Raw genomic sequence first — 20,478 nt, forward strand, 5'->3', positions numbered from 1 at the left:
GTGCATCTCTAATAGAGCCGCACCCAGCAAGGGGCTCTCTCAGCAGGCCTGACAGCCCGTCACCATGCCCGCCCAGGACAGGATGAGAGCAGCAGGGTGAGGGGAGAGGGCCGCTGCCTCCACACAAAGCAGCCGGGAGGAAAACAGAGGTTTTCTTCACTCTCCAGGCCCTGATCTCTGTGTTTTAAATGCATCTGAAGGCAGATCACAGACCGGGGTCCTGACACAGCTCTCACGGGAGGAAGCTTTCTGCGAGCTCTTCCCTCTGTGCTGGCAAAGGGCGTCTACCTCCTAAACTCGACATACACATGGACTTCAAAAAGTATTCTAAAAATTAATAATTCAGGTGAAGATACAATCGAATCAATATGCTCTCACCCTGTGCTGTATTTTCATTTTTAAAGGAGACCTGGGAAAGCAATGCTTAGCCTAAAATAACATATTGATAACATTGGGATTTCTAGATCTTGAGTATCTAAAAATACTCAGAGGATGGAATACTCAGAGAGGGATCCAGGCAACCTTGCCTTTCACCACCAAAGCCACACATTAGTGGGCTATATCCATGCTAAGGTCAGCTCTGGCTTCTAGTTCAGTGAAAGAGTTCTTTGCCCCAAAAGTCAAGTGCCTGAACATTTGTGAATAACTCAGTTTTCTCAACCTGTTTTCCCAAATCCGTATTCTCAAAACATGTCCCAAAGTCACAGGGCCATATGCTATGGCCCTCTTGGAGATTCAGAGTGCATGTTAAAAGTTCTGAGAAATTGTCTAGTAAAGAACCTTATTTAACTTTTTTAACCCAATTCTTCCCAAATTTCTTGAACTTTGACACATTTTCCCTAAATATTACCAATGAGCATGGCAGGCAACCAGTATCCTGTGGTACACACTTTGATTAATGCTATATCTGCTTTTAAAAATCAAATCCTGCAAGAGGGAGGAGATATGGGGATATATGTATATGTATAGCTGATTCACTTTGTTATAAAGCAGAAACTAACACACCATTGTAAAGCAATTATACTCCAATAAAGATGTTTAAAAAAAAAATCAAATCCTGTTTCCTTGTGGATTTATTTCACCATTTCAGAAAGTTTTCTCTCTTTCCTTGTATTGGCTCTAGCTAATATTTTAGCTTGAGATTTTATTTCTAAACCAAGGTCTCCGTTTGCTAGGAGGCATTGCCTCAAATGCAAAGAATGTTTTGTGAATTCTTTAGCAAAATGCAGCTTCTCTAGAAAGAATAATATGGTTCTATGTCACTACCTCTTTGTTCACTCATTTATCATTCATTCATTTGTTCATTCACTGACTCCACTCCTTTATTCCCAGAAGCACTGTGATAAATGCTGCCAGTGCAAAGGGGAAAAATTCACTGTGTTTGTGATGAGTCCTATGACAGATATAAGAATAGAAAAGTCCTATTTCTTTCCCAGCTGAGAAGGGGTGAAGGAGGTAGACAGAATAAAGGTCACAGCAAGGCTGATAGTGGAGATTAGGAATTCTGGTTGCAAATGAGTGAGATTCAATTTCAATTTGCTTTTAAGCGAAAGAGGTGATGTATTGGCTCATTACATTGGCAAGGCCAGGGGAGGTGCTGGCCTCTGGTCTGTCTCCCAATGTGTCTCTCATCTCTGTTTTTCTCTCAGTAGCTTTAGTCATTGCCAGAACAGACAGGCTTTTTCCAGGAGACAAGGAGGACAGCAGCCCCCAATTCATTCACAGCCTTCCAGCAACATAACCAAAAAGGCAAGCCCCCTTCTCTAGCTCTCTCTCTGTCAGCGTTGCAGAAGGAATCTCATGCCCCAGACCAGCCTTCACCCTCCATTTCCAGACCCACTCCTAGGACCAGGGCCCAGGTGACCATCAGCCTGTAGCGTTGAGTTCCTCTCAAGGCCCACAGGAACCCCAGGGCCACATTGGAGGTGGCACACAGCTGACCACATCTCTGTTCCACAACATGGATGAAATTTTCAAGCAGGCAACAGAGAGGTTGCATGAAATATCAGAATGTAACTTTCAGGGATCATCTTTTTTTATTTTCTTTGTTTTGTTTTTTGTTCCAAGTGGCAAAAGTGGACAACTGACAGGCATAACTCCATTTTTTCTTTCTTTTCTTACACATTTTTTCTTCCTCTGCCCTTACATTCACATTTCTTCTGAGGAAAAGGTAAAACCACTGCTTTTAAGAGGAAGATGTATCAGTTATGGTACTCATAGGGCATGTGTTCAGAAGCACAGAATCTTGCCTTGTATTTGAGGGGTTTTTTTTATTACTTTGCTGACTTCTTCCAACTCCAATGTCTTAGTGTGACATCAAGTGCTGTTGAGTTTTGATCTAGTAAGACATGAAGAAAAACAGGATCCATGATCTTGTAAAATTGCTCACTCCCGCCAGAAAAGAAAAAACTTAAAGTAAGTGAACTGATTGCTACTTAAAAGGAAAAGCTTCAGCATTACAACCAATTGAGCACTTTTGTAAACACACACACACACACACACACACACACACACACACAATGCTATTTTATGCATGTGCTTGTATACACCAGGTTTCTTTGACAGTGCATCCCAATTCTTAGGCTTCACTCAGAGTCCTGCAAAAAGATTCTTGAACTTTGTCTTCCCAAAGCAAAATTAATTCTAGAATTTCCATTTTAGTGTTTCGCCAGTTGTGCTCTGGCAACCCTGTGCATCAAAATTCCATGGGGTGCTTGTTAAAATGCAGACTCCTGGACCCCACTCCATGCCAATTAATTCAGAATCTCTTTAGAGAGGGTGTCCCAGGAATCTTTGTTTTTAAAGCTTCCCAAATGATACTTCTGTCCCCTACAATATGAGAAGCTCTGTTCTAGAATTCTGGAGAGCTCTATTAGGATTTCTGAGTTGTGGTGTCAGATATTTTTATATCTCTAAGGTAGAATAAACTTCTTCTGAATTCCATGAACTTTAGTTTGTCAGCAAAATATAATTAGCAATCCTTGTGGGTCATGCTCTTTTGCAGTTCTGTGACAAAAGCAACTATAAGCATAGTTATATGACTCAGAAGTCCTTCAGGTTTAAAAATATTCACTCTAAATAGGTCACATATTAATGAGTAGGATAGGTAAGTTCCATTGTAACAAACTTTTGTGATTATAGCAAACAATTCCATATGATTTTGTTATAAGAGGTACATTGCAAGAACTGACGTGATGATTAAGATCCAACTGAAATTACTCATAGATAGAAAAATTTTATGAAAACTCATTACAGTTGTGAGTTTTCTTCCAAATAAACAACTTCACCTCTTCATAAACAGGATTTGATTTCCAATCCAAGACAAGCAATAAGAAATCAATGTAAACAATTCAACTCCTTCTACTTCCGATACAATAAGTGCATTAATAATACACAAAGTCCTTGCATTTTAGAGCTAGAAAAGCCTTAGGGATCGTGGACTCCAACCCCTCCTCCTACAGATAAGGAAACTGAAGACCAAAGTCACACTATTGATGATGGTCAAGATATCCTGACTGCCCAAAACTTCTCCTACTGGAGTGTAAGTAGCCCCCAAGGATATCCAAGCACAGAATCAAATGGTTCTCCAGGGATGAGTGAGAACAATGGTTCATTTTATATAACAGAAATGCTATGAAGTAAAAAGAAAAAGCCACATAAAACATAAGACTTGGAATAAATGCCACTCGGCCACCTTGAGTTATTCATTCCTTCCCTCCTGCACTTCATGCTACATGGTGGAAACGTTTGAAAAGCCAGTGCTATCCCAACTCCCTTACCAAAATCTGACAAATTAAAAGGGGAAAGAAAACGTGACCTCAAAGTAGTCATGAGTAATTACTTGATACTTATCCAGATAGATCCATAGTGGTTGAGAATTAATCAAGCAAGTCTGTTAAACTCATCTCAGATGATTTACCAAGCATCTATATATAGATCTGTGCTTGGGTTTCATTTATTCATCTTGTTATTCAACAGTAATATACTGAGCACCTATTAGGAGCTAGAAACATGTCCTAGCAATACTAAGATGAATAGTAAGGGGGGAGCAAAACTAAAGCAATAATTACAGAGTGTTATATCACAGGCCATAAAATCAAGTGCTATGGGCACAATTACTCAGCTAGGTTGGGTCCAGGAAGGCATTACAGTGGAAATGACTTTGGGCTGAGTTTTGAAGGACAATCAGGAGTTTACCTAATGGAATATGGGAAAGGAAGAGAAAATCATTCCAGGTGAGTGAATAGCATATACAGTGGTATGAAAGGGTAAGGAGATCAGGTAAACAGTAGAAGAGAGGGATCCAGAGAAGAAAGACAATATTATAGACAAAAGCTTTGTTGTTGTTTTTTTATGCCATCTAGCACAATGTGGCCAAAGCCATACGATTTTTTTTTTAATTAAAAAAAATAAATCTGGGCTTCCCTGGTGGCGCAGTGGTTGAGAGTTCCGCCTGCCGATGCAGTGGACACGGGTTCGTGCCCCGGTCCGGGAAGATTCCCACATGCCGCAGAGTGGCTGAGCCCGTGAGCCATGGCCGCTGGGCCTGTGCATCCAGAGCCTGTGCTCCGCAACGGGAGAGGCCACAACAGTGAGAGGCCCGCGTACCGCAGAAAAGAAAAAACAAAACTACCTTCCTCAGGCAGGAGACTCACAAGACACTACAGACTGGTGACTTAGCTGGTCTGACCTTGAGAGTTAGCTTCAAAACAAAAAGAAGGAACTCTGTTCTTTTACTTCCTGTCTGTAGAGTCTTAGACACCTTCCCAGCTCTCAAAGTCCACCTCTTTCCAGAATCCAAACAGAGTCCTTGGAAGGAGGAAAGGAAAAGTGTTTTAATGATGAAATTAAATAGGGGAAATTTTGCATCCCCGTGGTTAACCATAAAATTTGTCTCCTTTTCAAGTCCTTGGTATGTAAATCATATATTAATTTTTTTCATAGGTAAGACAAAGTGAGTGAGAGACATGAGTTCAAACAGGTTTCCACTAGTGATTTAAGAGCTCTGTGATTTCGCAGAAGTCACGTAACCTCTCAGGACATCATTTTTCTCGTTGCAAACACCCTTCTAGTTTATGGTGAAACTTAGATGTGATGTGAGGAAGAGAACCTGTCACAGGGTCTAGCCTATCCTGGGCCTCCCATTGCAGCGGCTGCTGTACATTATTATAGCAGTTTCATTCATTGAACACATCTTTATTGAGGACTTACCATGTAGAAGCCAGAAATATAAAAATAAATCTGAACTGGACTTTGCTTTCTAGGACCTCACAGTCTATAGTGAAGGTAGAGAACACGCTCAAATCACTACTGTTAGGAGGAAAGTGGTTACAACCAAGAGAAAAATTACCGGGGTTGTTGGGAGGACAGAGATTACCCATAGCCTGAAGGAGTTGCTGGGAGAGAGTGGGAAAGGATTTGGGGGCTGAGAATGAAAGAGTGGAGGAGGAGCGTCTTTCACCCCTTCTGAAGCGGCCAGGGCTGGTATCGAGTATCATCAGTCCGTCCCTCTCACAGATGTAATAAGAGAGATTCGGGAAAGGAACACAACTCGCTCAACTTCACACTCATAGTTAGAGCAGAGCCAGGACGAGAATTCAGAACTCCCCACCTCTTCCCGTATCCAAAGCATTCACCACTTCCACACACTACCTCCTGTAACTAGGACCATTTGGAGATGCAGAGGCCAGGCTGGGGAACGCAGCAGAGAGGAGGTGATGGGGTCCCTCAGGCCACTGTCCTGGGTCGAGGCAGAGCGGAGACTCAGCAGCGGGGGCGCCGTCGGGGATGGGGGGGGGCAGGGGCGGGCCGGCGCGGGAGGAGCCGGAGGGCAGGCCAGTGGGCGGGGAGAGGGGCGCGGGCTGCGCTCCCGGGCTGTCCCGGGCACTGGCCCAGCCGCAGGAGCCCGCGCTCAGGCTCCCGGCCATGGGGCGGTGGTCCCCCGCGCTGCGGCCGCTGCTGCTGCTCCTGCTGCTGCCGCCGCCGCCGCCGCTGCCCCGGGCGCTGCGCGGGGAGCCCTGCCCCGAGCCCTGCAGCTGCCCGCCCGACGGCGCCCTGCGCTGCCCCGGCCCGCGGGCCGGCCTCAGCCGACTGTGAGTACGCGGCGCCCCCGCCCCGGCACCCTCGCTCGCTCCGGCCGCCTTGCCTCCCTGCTCTTTGGTCCCCTGGATGCTAGGAGAAAGACGCTGCACCACCTCTCAGGGTGATAAGCCCAAGTTTGGCGTCTTTGCCACGCCCCGCCACACCTGGGGTTGGGGTCCCGAGCACCCTCCAGCCCCAGATGGCCCCAGGCCCTCTCTTTCACCCTGGTTGGGGCCACGGCCAGGGGCGTGGAACTGCCCAGAGGCCACACGGGATGGCTTCGCTCCCTGCAGCTGCCAGAAGGGGACGGGGTGTCATGCTCCTCAGTCAGCAGCTATCTCTGCCCGGAGAAGTCTTGCGTGTTCTTTGAGCCTTGGGCCAGCCAGGATGGCGAAGGTTACTGTGTGCTCTGTTTACCCTATGTTCCTCTAGGAATGGGGCGCTCGGGCCCAGTGTCCAGGCGTGACCTGGTCACTCAATGGGGACTGCTGGCTAGCGCATCCCACAACCAGTGCTCCCCTACACTTTAGTGAGCATACAAGTCATCGCTCCACCCCAGCCCCAGATGTACTTGCATTTCAGCCTGGTTGTCTGATCAGATGTACTTGCATTTCAATCTGGTTGCCGACTCGATGTGAGGCCTTGAGTTCCAGCTCTGGCACACCACCACCCCTTAGGGAGCTGTATACACTGGCAGGCAGGTGGAGGAAGCTGGCGGCTGTAGTGATGGGGTATAGAGGAGAGGGCGGTCTTCGATACTAGCGTATCTGAGTGTCACCAGACACTTTTTCGGGAAAAGGTACTACATATTATGTGGTTCTCTTTCTGTGAAATGTCCAGATAGACAGAAAGGAGATGAGTAGCCATCAGGTTGGAGTGAAGGCCCAGTGACTGCTAATGGCTGCTGCTTTTTGTGGTGATGAAAATGATCTAAAATTAGAGGGTGGTTATGGTTGCACAACTCCATGAACATACTAAAAACCATCGCAATGTACAATTAAAATGGGTGAATTTTAGAGTATATAAATTACATCTTGATAACATTGTTTAAAGAGAAAAGGAAAGAAAAAAAAGAAGAAGACTATAAAAGTGTCCAAAAGGCACCAGGCTGGTAGAGGTGTTGGTTATGTTCTAACCATTAGACGTGATGGAATTCCATGCTGGGGGAGGAAAGAGATCCCCCCGCCCCATGTCCTTGGGCTCCCAGCAGTCTGTCAGGAGCTTGCTTGATGGAGGGAATTCCTCCACCCTCCTGAAGGGCTGAGATTCTCCTCTGGGACAGTTAGTGGCCTTTGGGGAATATTTGTGGTTGAGAGATACAGTTTAAAGGTTGAGGGGCTTATATTAATTGGTTTGCGTTAATTATCTTGTCAGCTCAATTCCCTGAGGGTGAGGACCACGCTAATAGAATTTGTTTCAATCAATCAATAAACCCATAGAAGCTGCCTTCCGAGTCCCAGCCCTTGTCCTTCCCTGACAAGCCTCCCATCTTGCTCTTAAGGATGATTGTGCCACTAACACTGGGCCTTTCTCACTCACCTGGTACTTATCATACAGGTTATAAGAACCTGAGATCCAAAGAGTTGGAAAAATCAACCCAAGGTCCCACAGCTATTGAGTCGCAAAGACAGGACTTCACCTGCTATCTTTTTATATTTGCTAGTTTTTGTAAGAAAATTACCCCTTCCTTAAAAAACAGAAGAAAAAAAAATTCTCAGCTTCTCCAAATTGGCACTGAGTTAGAAAACCTCCTGGTTTCTACCAGGAGACAGGCATGGGTGAGCCAGGCATGGGTGAGGCAAGTCCCAGCCCCTTTCAGATTCAGCTTTTCACTGAGGTCTCTCAACAATTCCTGCTGCCACACCCACACTGGCCTCAGGAGAGTAGTACCTCTTCCCTGGAGTAGGCTGAAGTGAAAAGACTAAAACAGAAACAAATTCTCTCACTGCCCCACGGCACAGTTTAAAGAAGCCTCGAACACCTCAGAAAGATTTTACAGGGTTAACTAGGTTTGGGGATGGAAGTGGGAAACAGGTACAAAATAAGTACTGCTGGCATGCTGAGGCTGGTTAGTCCCACTCCCCAAAAGAAGCCAGCTGTCCAGGCTCTGAACATCCCTGTGGGATTCTAGAGAATCCCTGACTCCCTCCCTTCACATGCATTATCTTGGCATGCACACCAGCAGCATCTCCTCCTAGACATTTAAACCCCTTAGGTCAGCACGCGCTCTGGCCCGCACAAAGTCAGGCTTCCCAAGGAGCAGATAATTGAGAGATGACCTCATCCTTCAAGGGAGAAGCCTATGGAGGTGGAGCCTATAAAAGCCAAAAGGGGATAAGTTTTTCAGCACGATAAGGTGACTTCAACGTCCATATGACAAGAGGATGCATAGAACGAATAGGAGGGTAGTTTCTTTAAGGCCATGTTCTTCATACCAGCAGCATAAGTACCACCTGGAAAATGTTAGAAATGCATACTCTCAGGCCCCAGTTTCTGCATCAGAAACTCTGAAGGTGTAGTCCAGCAATCTGTATTTTAACAAGCTCCCCAGGTGATTCTGATGCATGTTAAAGTTTGAGAATCAAGGTATTCCTCCATGGAGGATATAATCTTCTGGAAAGCAGGGAGCATGTTTTAAACTTCTTTGTGCCAGACACTTCTCTTCTCCATCGCCTCCAACACCCCTGACACACACACACACCCAGTACCTATTTATTGCAAAAGGCAGCTGTGATCAGATTAAAACTTCAAAGTCTGAGATATGGAAAAATAAACAAGATTAAGAAAGAATTTTTTGTTTTGCTTGTTTTGTTTTGTCTTCAAAAAAAGGAGTAGAGGAAGGAATCCATGGAGAAGGACAGATTGAAGACACAAGGGATGATGGTACAAGATGCCCATGGGAGTGGGAGGAAGACATCAGTGTCAGATCAGAGGGGAAGGGTTCATCTTAAAAGAGAGGGATACTTCTGAGCTCTGGCAGAAGAAGACAGATGGATGAAGGTATAACTTAACATTGAGGCAAAGGAAAGAAAAAGTGAATGGGTTCTGCTTACATCCTCTTTTCTTGACGATGAATGAATGAAGTGGTAAACAGTAATTACAAGATAGAAAATGCCATGAATAATAAGTTATTAGGAGTTCATAAAAAGAAGAGAGCTGAAATTATGAGATAAGGGATAAGAGGGATGTGGTCTTACACTGTTATCCACAGGGTCTGATTCTGCAGAGAGAAGGGTAGATTTCTCAATTCTGGGGCTCGGAGGAGGCGAGTACCACAGAGCACCTTAAAATTCATCACTGGCCCCTCAGTAGATGCTGGTTCATGTTTTAATCATTTCAGGCCTTGGTAGTCCTGCCTTATAAGACTTCCATCTAAAGTCCACTATTTGGTTAAAAAAAAAAGGGAAAATGGATAACAATTGCTTATCATTGATAAGCCCACTGCTTGCAAATTTTGAAAATGGCATTGTTCAATTGTTCAGATCTTTCCAGCCCAATAATATTTTATTAAAACCTTAGGTATTTAAAATCTAAAATGTGATACAAAAAAGAAAAAAAAGTCTCCCATGTATTCACTCATTTTAATTGGAGAAAAAAAAAGTAAAAGAAAATAATTAATTTTAAAAATGTCCTTTTCCTTTTGTTATTAGTTCCAGACAAGTCAAAGGAGGGAGAGGGAAAAAAAATCTCACCTTGCCCATGGTTATATAAAGATCTTTGTCTCTATGACAACAGAAAGGTTGATCTGCTTGGTATGGAAACAGCTTCTGAAAAATCTGTTAGTAAGAAAATGCTAATAATAATAATAGCAATTTATTTTTTGCATGCTGTGCCTACTAAACAGAGATTAAACTTTTAGACTTTATTATAAGACACAATCCAGAGACTTTGGAAGGATAAAATGTGCTGTATCCGTCAGTCCAGTGTCACAGGAAGATGTTAATTTTCTGACATCTTTCCTGAATGTCTTTCTCCTTCTCCTACCTTGAGAATAAATCAGGATCCAGAATGGTGTTCTATGCTGTAGAAGGATGTACCAATGGAGGGCATGGTCCCTGCCCTTGAGAAGCCCACAATCTAGGTGGAAATTCACCCACACCCAAGAGAGGTGTAGGTAGGAAGAGAGAGGCAACGAGGCTCTAAGGAGCTCAGGAAATAGATCAGTCACTATGGACTGAAATCTCCAAGCGAAGGTGTCATGGACCAGGGTTATGAGGCTAAACCTTGAAGGAGAGAAGGGAAGGAGAGTCCAGGTGGAAGAAAAACACAGGTGAGAGTAGGCTAGACATTTCCCTACTGAGAAGCAAAGAATACGGTTGAATGGATCCTTCCCTTTTTATACCTCTCCCTCGTTCTTTGGAGAAATTTTTTGGTAAGGGAAGATATAAAGTCATCAGAAATATTTGATTAAATTACCCAGAGAGTTGTTCAAAAAGAAAAAAAAATTCCTAATATGTAGGAACTAATAAACTAATCTTAACTAATAAACTAATCTCAACTAATAAACTTTCAAAGTCATTCTTGGACAGTTGATTACAAAGGCATTAAGTAAAAATCATGATTTGGAGTCACTTCCAACAAGCTTTCCCCAATGTCCCCTCTCTCCCACACACACATACTTGCTTTGATACCTTGTACTTACATCTACTTTTGCATACACCCCACATAAAGTAACTATTTATTCCATGTGTACCTCCTCTGCAACAGCAGGGTTTCTCAGCCTCAACACAATTGTCATTTGGGGCCAGATAATCATTTGCTGTTGGGGGCTGTTCCATATACTGTACGGTGTTTAGCAGCATCCCTGGCCTCCACCCACTATATGCCAGTAGCACTGCCCTCCCAAATGATGGCAACCGAACATGTCTTTAGACATTTGCCAAACGCCCCTGGCGTGAGTGTGTGTTGGGGCAAGGGGTGGGGGAGTCCCCACCTCACCCCACCATGGTTTTGAATCATTGTGCCAAAGTGAGAAGCACCTGAAGAGGTCTTAGTCAACTCAGGATTCCCAAAATTTCACAGGTAGTATGATTAAAGTGTCTATCGAACTACATGATGATCAAACTGAGTAGAGAGCTGAATAGGAACAATTAACCAATGCAAAAAGGAAGGATGTATGTTAGTTAGCATGTACCACACCTAAATGTCACTTAAAAATCTCCATCCTAGAAAATGGGGAGGTGATGAGGTGCTATGAGTAGCAGAGGGAGTCAACATCCAGGTCCCAGATTTGCAGACCTCCCAGTCTCTCCTTTGAAAGGGCCATCCAGAGAAGCAAGACTAGAAGCTTACCTACATTAGTACAGCCCAACAATTCCATAGATTGTTCTACTGTTTGTTGTTAATTTGTTTTAACTTACTTATTAGAGAAAAATCAATGCTCAGCCCAGGGTCCATTAAAACAAAACAAAACAACCACCAAGGCAGCCTGAATTGAGATCTATTGGTTCCCGTCCAGGACACCAGGTAAGAGTCCACAGGATAGAGGGAAGCCTACCAAACTCTTACAAGTAGGACAGCTTGGCCCTACCTACAGCTTCCCTGAAGCTGAACCAGACAAAACAAAAACAAAACCTTGGAATTCTGAAAGCTCATGTCCCACCTTCCTACCCTACTCCCACAAAAACAAACCAAAAATAACCAACAACAGCAAAAAAAAACAAAGACCCAAGGTAGAGGTTGATCTTGAACCTCAGTTCTGACTCAGCTCTCCCAGCTATTACCTTCAAGACAATTCTTCAACCTGGCTGTGCCTATAAACAGACTCCCTGGGGGAAGCTTTGCAAGGGCCAGATTTTATTAGTTTAAAAATCATCCTTTTGGGGAAAGTGAATGGTGACCCCTAGCAGGACACTAAAAAGCAAGCAACAGAGTTCCCAAAATCTCAATGGAAGTGTAGAGCCAAAAATCTTCACACACGGATCCCTTTGTCGTTGGACCCAGCTGCCCTCTGGAGAGCAATAATTCCTTGGATTTTTTTCTACATTATTCTTTTTTTTTTAATTTCAAAAGCAGTATGTCAGGGACTTCCCTGGTGGTGCAGTGGTTAAGAGTCCACCTGCCAGTGCAGGGGACACGGGTTCGAGCCCTGGTCCGCGAAGATCCCACATGCTGCGGAGCAGCTAAGCCCGTGCGCCACAACTACTGAGCCTGTGCTCTACAGGCCATGAGCCACAACTTCTGGGCCCATGCGCCACAACTGCTGAAGCCCACACGTCTACAGCCTGTGCTCCGCAATGAGAGGCCACCACAATGAGAAGCACGTGCACCGCAATGATGAGTAGCCCCTGCTCGCCGCAACTAGAGAAAGTCCACGCACAGCAATGAAGACCCAATACAGCAAAAAACAAAGGCAGTATGTCAGATTAATTCAGGGCTCCGGTTCTGTGCCTTTACCCACCTCTATCTTCTTCCCAAGCTCCTCAATTTGGCTTCTTTTCATGTCTTGAAATGAGGCACAAAAGCTTTCTTTCCAAAATACAATCTCCCAGGTTGGCTGCACCAGACGGTGTCTTGGCCTTGTGTAATTTTGATCTTACACATGGGATTTTAAAGCCAGTTGAGTCATGGTGGTGGAGAGAGGCCCTGCTGCTCACTTCCAGACCCAAGAGGGCTGGCTCCACGGGAGCATATGTGTTCTGTGCTGGCAGCTCCCCTTGGTGTGTGAAAAATCACATTTAATGCAGATTTTAGCAAATTTTGTACCAGCTCTTTTTTTTAAGAAGGCAATTAAAATAATCCCACCCACCAGTCAGGTGGGCTTCCTAACTCCGTGGGCAGCTTCTAGCAGCTTCTCCACATGGTCCTCATTTACTCTCAGCTTCTGCCTCCCAGGGAGATGCCACCCCGTCCCAGCCAGCAAACCACTCACAGCTGCTCTCTGTGTGGCCCTGAACCACACAGCTCTTTAATGCCACCTGGGCCAAATTCAGAAAAGTCCAATTTACAAGTAAAACTCAACTTTCAGAATGAAAGCTTTATCCTTTGCTGCTGTTAAATTTGTCCTTGACGCTGATAAAATGAGGTGACTCCTAGGTTCATAATTCTACCTCACGAGCATCAGCGGACAGCATTTCTGAGGCCGCAGGGGTGGAGATGCCCTGGTACGACAGGCCAGGGTCCAACACAGTCCCCAGATTATCTGAATTGCTCAACAGGACAAAGACCTGCAGACGCGAGTTCTAGCACCAGGTCCCTCTTTCCCTAATGTGCACTGTGGGCTCAGGACAGTGTTAAAACCTCTGTGCTGTCTGTAAAAGGGGCGTGATGATTCTTGCCCCTGAGTGGGGCTGACTGTGGTGAAGATAAACAAGACAGCAGGGCCCAAAATACTCGGAAATAAAGGTTTCCCATAACTACAAAGTATTATTGTAACAATCTGATGATGCAGAGAAGTCCTGAAGAACCCGCAGCCCATATATGAGGTTGAACAGTAAATATCTATCATCCAAGGGGCCTGATGGAATAGTCTTGTTCCTGTGGGGTGTTAATTAGAGAAAATGACCCACTAGGTCTTCTCAACCTGGAAGGTGAGTAAGTTAGAATCCCAAAATAGCAGAGCTCATTACTGCCTGGAGTCTGATATGCTAGTTTTTTCAGCCCAGGCTGAGCTGCCCCTCAAACATGCCACTTAACACCTGATTATACCCTGTTTTCTATCATTCAATTGGGTCAGTCCTATCTGTCCAGCTAGAGCGTACGAGCCTATTCTGGGTCCTTTCCCCATTCCGCATCCCTAAACTTCCGTCTGGACACATAGAAAACCTTCAGGTCAGACAAGCTGACCGCTCAGGAGCTACATGCTGAAATGTACAGGACAATGTGCAGGATCCGTAGACACCGCCCTGCCCTCCAAGAGCTTACAGTCTTCCAGCCATAGGAGAGAGAGGACTAGTTCTCAGATGACGGCAGCGAAATGCAGAAGGTGAGAAAAGCCAGATGATGGTTATAAACAAAGGCTGGTGAGAGTTTAGAGAAGGGAGCTATCCCTTCTAGCCAGAGTAACAAAGATACCTTGGTGGAGGTATTATTTGAGCTGTAGTTCTTTAAGCCTCACTCTCTACAGGGGCAACTGGGCTAACACGCTTATCCCATAAGCTCCCTCCTGGCCTTTGACACCAGCTTAGAGAGGCCACCAGGGAAGCACTATTCAAAGCCTTCTGCTCTCTCACTGACCACCAGGCACGTGCCCTGTCTGTGTTACGGATCATCAATGGAAGAGTGGATGACTTCCCCCTGGAAACCTTGGGTGGGTCTCTGGTTAAGGCTTTTCTCATTTGCAAGCACCAGAAATCATCTCTGACAAATTTAATCATAAGAGATTAACTTAACAGAAGAATAAAGAGGTAGAAAGATGTGAGCAAGATCCAGAGAGAATATGGCGTTTTAGCGGCAAGAGGTCAGGGCACTTTTCTGTAGATTCCACCTTTACAATGAATCAGCTCCAAAGATTCCTCCCATCTATTACAAGTTTAAATTCCTGAGAGAGAGAATCTGATGGCTCCACACCCTACTCCTGAGACAGAAGCACAGTCAATGAGATGCTTCCACCCTATTGCAACCAGCAGTGAGATGCTTCCAGAGAAGGGGCATTTTTGAACCAGGCACCCACACAAATCAGTGTCTACCAGAGCTGAGGAGTTAGTGAAAAGTGAAGGTGCACATGCCAGTAATTTCAGGCAATTCAGACCTATTCCATCAAGTCAATTAAAAGTATGTAGGGCTCCCCTGGTGGCGCAGTGGTTGAGAGTCCGCCTGCCGATGCAGGGGACACGGATTCATGCCCCGGTCCGGGAAGATCCCACGTGCCGCGGAGCGGCTGGGCCCGTGAGCCATGGCCGCTGAGCCTGCGCATCCGGAGCCTGTGCTCTGCAACGGGAGAGGCCACAACAGTGAGAGGCCCGCGTACCACAAAAAAAAAAAAAAAAGAAAAGAAAAAAGTATGTAGTATATCAGTTGCAACCAGCTTTTACAGGCTCACCAAAAAAAATGTGTCTGCAAACAGAAGCTTGCAATGAAAGAGTTTCCTGGAGCATATCTGCAACGTCACTGCCCTGACAACATAATATTCTCTGCTTCTAAAAAATATTTTTGAGAAATCATTACACAAAATGCAGACCTTCCCTGGGGAGAATTCAACATGTAGTTTTATTTACCAGAGTTATTCTTGTCATGTTATATTATTGCTAGAAGAATTCTAGTTTGGGGGTAAAGATTGGGTTACTTTGCTTTGTGTCTTTAGAAAACTTTAAATGGGTTTTGAGTAAGTGCTAAGATGTGTTTACCATTCTCCTCTGAGGCTTTATATTTTTAATTTAGTTGTTGCACAAATGACTTGGAAAATCCATCATCCAGGGAATCTTATTGAAAAATCTTGGTTTACATTATATCAATAATTCGTAGACTCCCCAAGCTTCGTGGGTGCTCTGGAAAGGCTGTCTTGGAGAAGAGTCATGCAAATTGAACTTTCCAATGGGAGAGTTCCAACTGACTGAACTTTTTTTTTTTTTTTTTTTTGTGGTTCGCGGGCCTCTCACTGTTGTGGCCTCTCCCGTTGCGGAGCACAGGCTCCGGATGCGCAGGCTCAGCGGCCATGGCTCACGGGCCCAGCCGCTCCGCGGCATGTGGGATCTTCCCGGACCGGGGCACGAACCCGTGTCCACTGCATCGTCAGGCAGACTCTCAACCACTGCGCCATCAGGGAAGCCCTGACTGATCTTTTTTAAATCAATGAGCAAATGAGAATTCTGCAGAGTGGCTCCCTAGAGTTGAAATATTTAATGGAAGGTTGTTCTTTATCACTTCCTTATCATTTCTTTAAAAGGCTATCAGACAAGGTCTATAAGAGATACTTGAGGCCAACAGAAAGGTACCAAGGCGGAATGTCTACCCTCTCTCTCAGTTGTCCTGTGTATAATCAGCAGACAATAAAGAGCTTGAGACAAGCCACAGGCATTTTGTAGACGTAAGGATGTGACAAATAGAAGAGTCCAAAGTGCTGAATCCACCCCATCCCCAGCAAGGAAGGAGAGCTGTCATCAGGCATAGCTGGGGCAGCTTGACTCCTTCATAGTAAGCAGCTGTGAATTTAAAGTACTTACTGAGCTCTAACCTTGTACTAGATGCTGTATGAATATTACCTAAACATTTTCTTATTTAATCTAAAAAATTTCTGCAGTAGTTAGTATCATCATCACTTCATACATGTGAAATGAACCCAGGCAACCTGGCTCCAGAGTTTCTACTCTTCACTATCCCACTATGCTGCTTCCAGAGAGAAAGCACATACAATTGGTGATGAAGACACATTCCATAAAGTATATAGCACCTGAGACAGACCTTCAACCAAGGGTAGAATAGAATCTGACCGGCAGAGAAGGGTAGATGTGCCAGATGGTAGAAACAGTGTGAATGAAGGCAGGAAAACATGACGTAAATTCAGGAGACACAGTAGTCTGATTTGTCTAGGGAGGCACTGTCCAGTAGAAATATAATGTTAGTCACCAGTGTAATTTTAATTTTTAATAGCCACATTTTAAAAGGTTTTAAAAGGTGAAATTAAGTTTAATATTTTATGTAATCCAACTGTACAAAATATTATCATTTTGTCGGAAGGCAGAAATATTGAAGAACGTCCTCCAAACTTGAGACCGAAAAACAGAGCGGGCAACGCCATGAAGTGCAATTATGAGGCTTATTGAGGGTAACTTACATACAGGTGGGGTCAGGCTGATGCGACATTCCACATTCGAAGCTGTACTCCATACCACAGGGTATGGAAAAGGGGATGGGAGCTTTAAAGGGGCCAGAGCTAAAAATAAAACCTGACTGCTAGAGAGAAGCACACCCACACTGGATGGAAACCAGGGGTTTTTCCTTCCTCTGGGGGTCTCATGACCATTAACCATCTGCATCGGCAAAAGGCATTCTTGCAGTTTTCATTTCAGATGAAGACAAGGGTAAAAGTTGATAGGGAACTCATCTGGTTTGGGTGCATTCCTCACGAGTAGGCTAAATCTCAGCCTTGCAGAAAGGGGAGGGAGTAGGACTGTGGGCCTAAGAGACAGCTGAAAAAATAGTCAGTGTGGTTTAGCCACACCCATCTCAACATGTAATCAATATAATAATTGTTAATGAGATCATTTACATTATTTTTTCTCGCTAAGTCTTTGACATCTGGAATGTAGTTTAAACTTACAGTGCGTTTCAATGTGGACTGGACATACTTCAAGTGCTCAATGGTCATATGTGGCTAGTGGCTGCCTTTTTTGGACAGTGCAAGTTTAGTGTATAGGTTATATGAGGGGAAGAGTGGGTGACAGGACTGTCAAATAAAGTTCAAGCCTTTATTTTGGGGGCCTTGAATGCAAAGCTGAGACATTTGTAGATAAGTAGACTGGCCAAGGGGTGGCACAGAAGAATCTGAGTGTAAGAGTGACATGGTGGGAGTTATCAGGGAGACTAATCTAGACTGGGCAGAGGAAACCCGGGATGGAGTACAGGGAAACCAGTTTGGGGACTATAGAGCAGTCGAGGTGAAGAAAAGAATGACCAAGGAGAGTGGCAGTGGAAAAGGAATAGAGGGGCTGGAAGCAAGAGACAGTCAGAAGGCAAAATCTACCAGAGACTGGGAGTTCAATGGTAGAACAGAGGAAACATTCATACAAGGCACCTGATAAATTCTCAAAAAATAGGGCAGGAAAAAGAAAAAAAAACTGGGTAGTCATTAGTGCTGAGGAGGACAGGAGAGGAAGAAAAACACTCTGGTAGGCTCTGAAGCTTCATGGAAGAACAGGAATTTGAGCTGCACCTTTGAAGTTAAAGACCGTGAGCACATGCCCTCAAGAAGCTGGTGGCTCTATCAGAAGGTGAGGTTTTCGCAGAAGAACCAGAGGATTGCATAGTGGGGTGTATCAGCAAACCCCCAAAGGAACAGTACTGATGTGATGTGACTAATGTAGGACACAGCACTGGACCAGGAATGAAGTGACCTATGTTCAAATCCAGATCTGCTGCTGAATTGCCATGTGGTTTCAGGGAAGTCATTTTACTTTTCCTCACTTAAGATTCTTCATCGAAAGTGAGGGGTTGGACCAAACCAATGGCAAGCAGCCCTTCTAGTCTGATTCCCTGAGTCTAATACAGTAAATACTTAAAGGAGTGTTCTAAAATTTTCTGATGTAAAACTTAACGTCTTGGAGGTCCATCTATACTGACGTCATATTTCAGTTAACGTTGACGTCTGAGCTCCCTCTAGGTAAATGCTGAAGACAAGAGGCCAATGAATGAAGACATACCCAATAATGAAGTTACCAAATAGATCGATGCATTTGAAAGCGCAAAGATTTAAAATCGTTTGTAAAGGAGAAAGCCATTTTTATTTCACCCCAAGATGAAAGCAAGTTTATTATAACTACTGAGTGACTTTGATAAGAACACAGGAATTCTTAAGCCTCTGTTCAATGTAGAACAAGGTCTCGTGTAATAAATATAAAAACATTAACATTCTTTTTAATTTAAATAAGGTAATGTTTCCCTCCCCCCATTTCTATGAGTTCATTAGGCAAAAAATCTTTGACCATCCCTGGTTTCTGTCTTTTTGTCTCCCCCTGATTTTGTAGTGTTTTAAAATTCAGGGTGTGTAGCTCTAGCAATAAACTAATCATCTGTGAAAGATGGATGGATGTTTGTAGCTTTCTTAAATCGATAATATAGATGGCTTTTCTAAACCATTAGAGGGAAGTGAAAAAAATAATTCATTTCTGTCATTCTGGGCAGAAGAGGTAAAGGCTCCTGCAAGGCGAGCAAAGACCCCACCCAGGCTTTGAGGACTCCTGATGAGTGCTCGGATTTCTTCCCTGGCTGTTGTCTTCCTCTGCCCCTGCTCAGCCTGTGGGCTTCAGAAGGTGGTCCTGCCCTGGAATTCCAAGCTCTTAAAAACCAAAGTGAGGTAGGGGAACCTACAGTTGTAATTGGCTTTAGGCAACACCTGTGTTTGAAAGTGTTAATTGAGCCATATTCTCCATTTACCTAAGGAGTTTGCTATTTAAGGAACCTTTCATCAATCCTCCTGTAGAGCAAAGAACTCTTTGGTCATGCAAATATCTCCCAGTAGATAGGTTTTTATAAGCAAGGATTTCTAAATCTTGGGTTCCCTTGAAGGGGAACAAAGAAACTCCTGACCCTGAAACTCTCCAGCTAACATTATTTTGAGGGTTCATCAACAAGCCAGTGAACAGGACAAACTGGCTTTGTCCAAGGTCATCTGTGTTATTAAACTTAGAAGAAAAAAAATAAGAGAGGCCCAAGCCCCACCCTTGAGTACTCAAGAGGCGTTAGGAACAGTTAAGGAGGACCTGATAATGCAGCATCTTCTTCTTCAAGGAGATTAGGTTTATCTGAATGCTATTTGTTTATCTGTTGCTAGGCTCTGACAGAAGGTGAGCTGGTGCCTTGACAACTGGGCCTGGCTAGGAAGGGGACTGAGTCAGGGCCCAGGAGAAAGAGTTGATGGAAAAGAGCTCTGCAAGTGGGATGGGCCTCCTGAGCAGTCTCACCATGAGGCAGAACGAAAGGGCTGGGCGTTTATTCCATGCATTGACCAGTCACTGGATGCAGGCTGCAGAGGAGAGCAGACCTGACATTAGGTGAGGTGGCAATCTTAGGCTGAACGTAATTCCGGGAGAGCAACTCCGCTGAGAGCTTCAGTTGCCCACTCTCCCCACAGCTGGGGGAATGAGTACCTCAGTCCTAAATGGTGGTTTTGGCAGCCCACCAGCAGCCACTGGAGGAACTAACCCAGCTGCACTGGGTAGCCCCAGCACAGGGTCCCCATCTGTTCCAGGGGGCCCAGTTTGAAAGTCAAAACCAAGTAGTGAGAGAGATGACATTGATCCTAACCAGATAGCAACTAGGAACTGTTCTGGGTCAGCAGTGTCTTCTAAGAGGGAAAAATACAGGGACCAGGATCTGGTGATTGACAAGAAGAGAAGGCAAAGGCTCCACTCCTGGATGGACTCTGGGGAGACCGAGCAGGCTACAGGATGAGCAACCAAGGCCAAAACAAGTACCAATACGGGGCGGGGGCCGTGTAATTCAAGGTACTGCAGGCACACTCCTGCCCTCCAAATAGTGTCGGGTCTAGTGTAGACAATGCAGAAAGACACAGGACTTCACCAGGGTCATGACCGATCACAAGATCCCAGAACCAGGGTGAGTCCTTACTTCCAATCCTAAGGAGTAGAGACTGCTTCTAGATCAACTTTAACACATAACTGGAAGGTTTGGGGGACTTGTATGTGGGATTCATGAGTCGATGGAGTTTCCAGAACTGATGAAACTAAGACAGCCTTTGTCATCCAGTCTAAGTATTTGCTTCAACATCTCTGGTAAAGGCTC

The 20,478-nt window shown here is 44.7% G+C and overlaps 1 protein-coding gene across 1 annotated transcript in view; it reads left to right on the forward strand.

Moving 5' to 3' along the window:
- The first annotated feature begins 5,887 nt into the window (after positions 1 to 5,887).
- The window catches only part of LHCGR (luteinizing hormone/choriogonadotropin receptor), a 67,074-nt gene continuing 52,483 nt past the window's right edge, over positions 5,888 to 20,478 (forward strand). Inside the window, exon 1 of the mRNA XM_019942536.3 lies at positions 5,888 to 6,092. Within this exon, the coding sequence (XP_019798095.2) occupies positions 5,926 to 6,092 (167 nt within the window). The 5' untranslated portion in view covers positions 5,888 to 5,925. The remainder of the gene's footprint in view (positions 6,093 to 20,478) is intronic.

The sequence above is a fragment of the Tursiops truncatus genome, chromosome 14 (genome assembly GCF_011762595.2).
Source record: "Tursiops truncatus isolate mTurTru1 chromosome 14, mTurTru1.mat.Y, whole genome shotgun sequence".
Classification (NCBI taxonomy): domain Eukaryota; kingdom Metazoa; phylum Chordata; class Mammalia; order Artiodactyla; family Delphinidae; genus Tursiops; species Tursiops truncatus.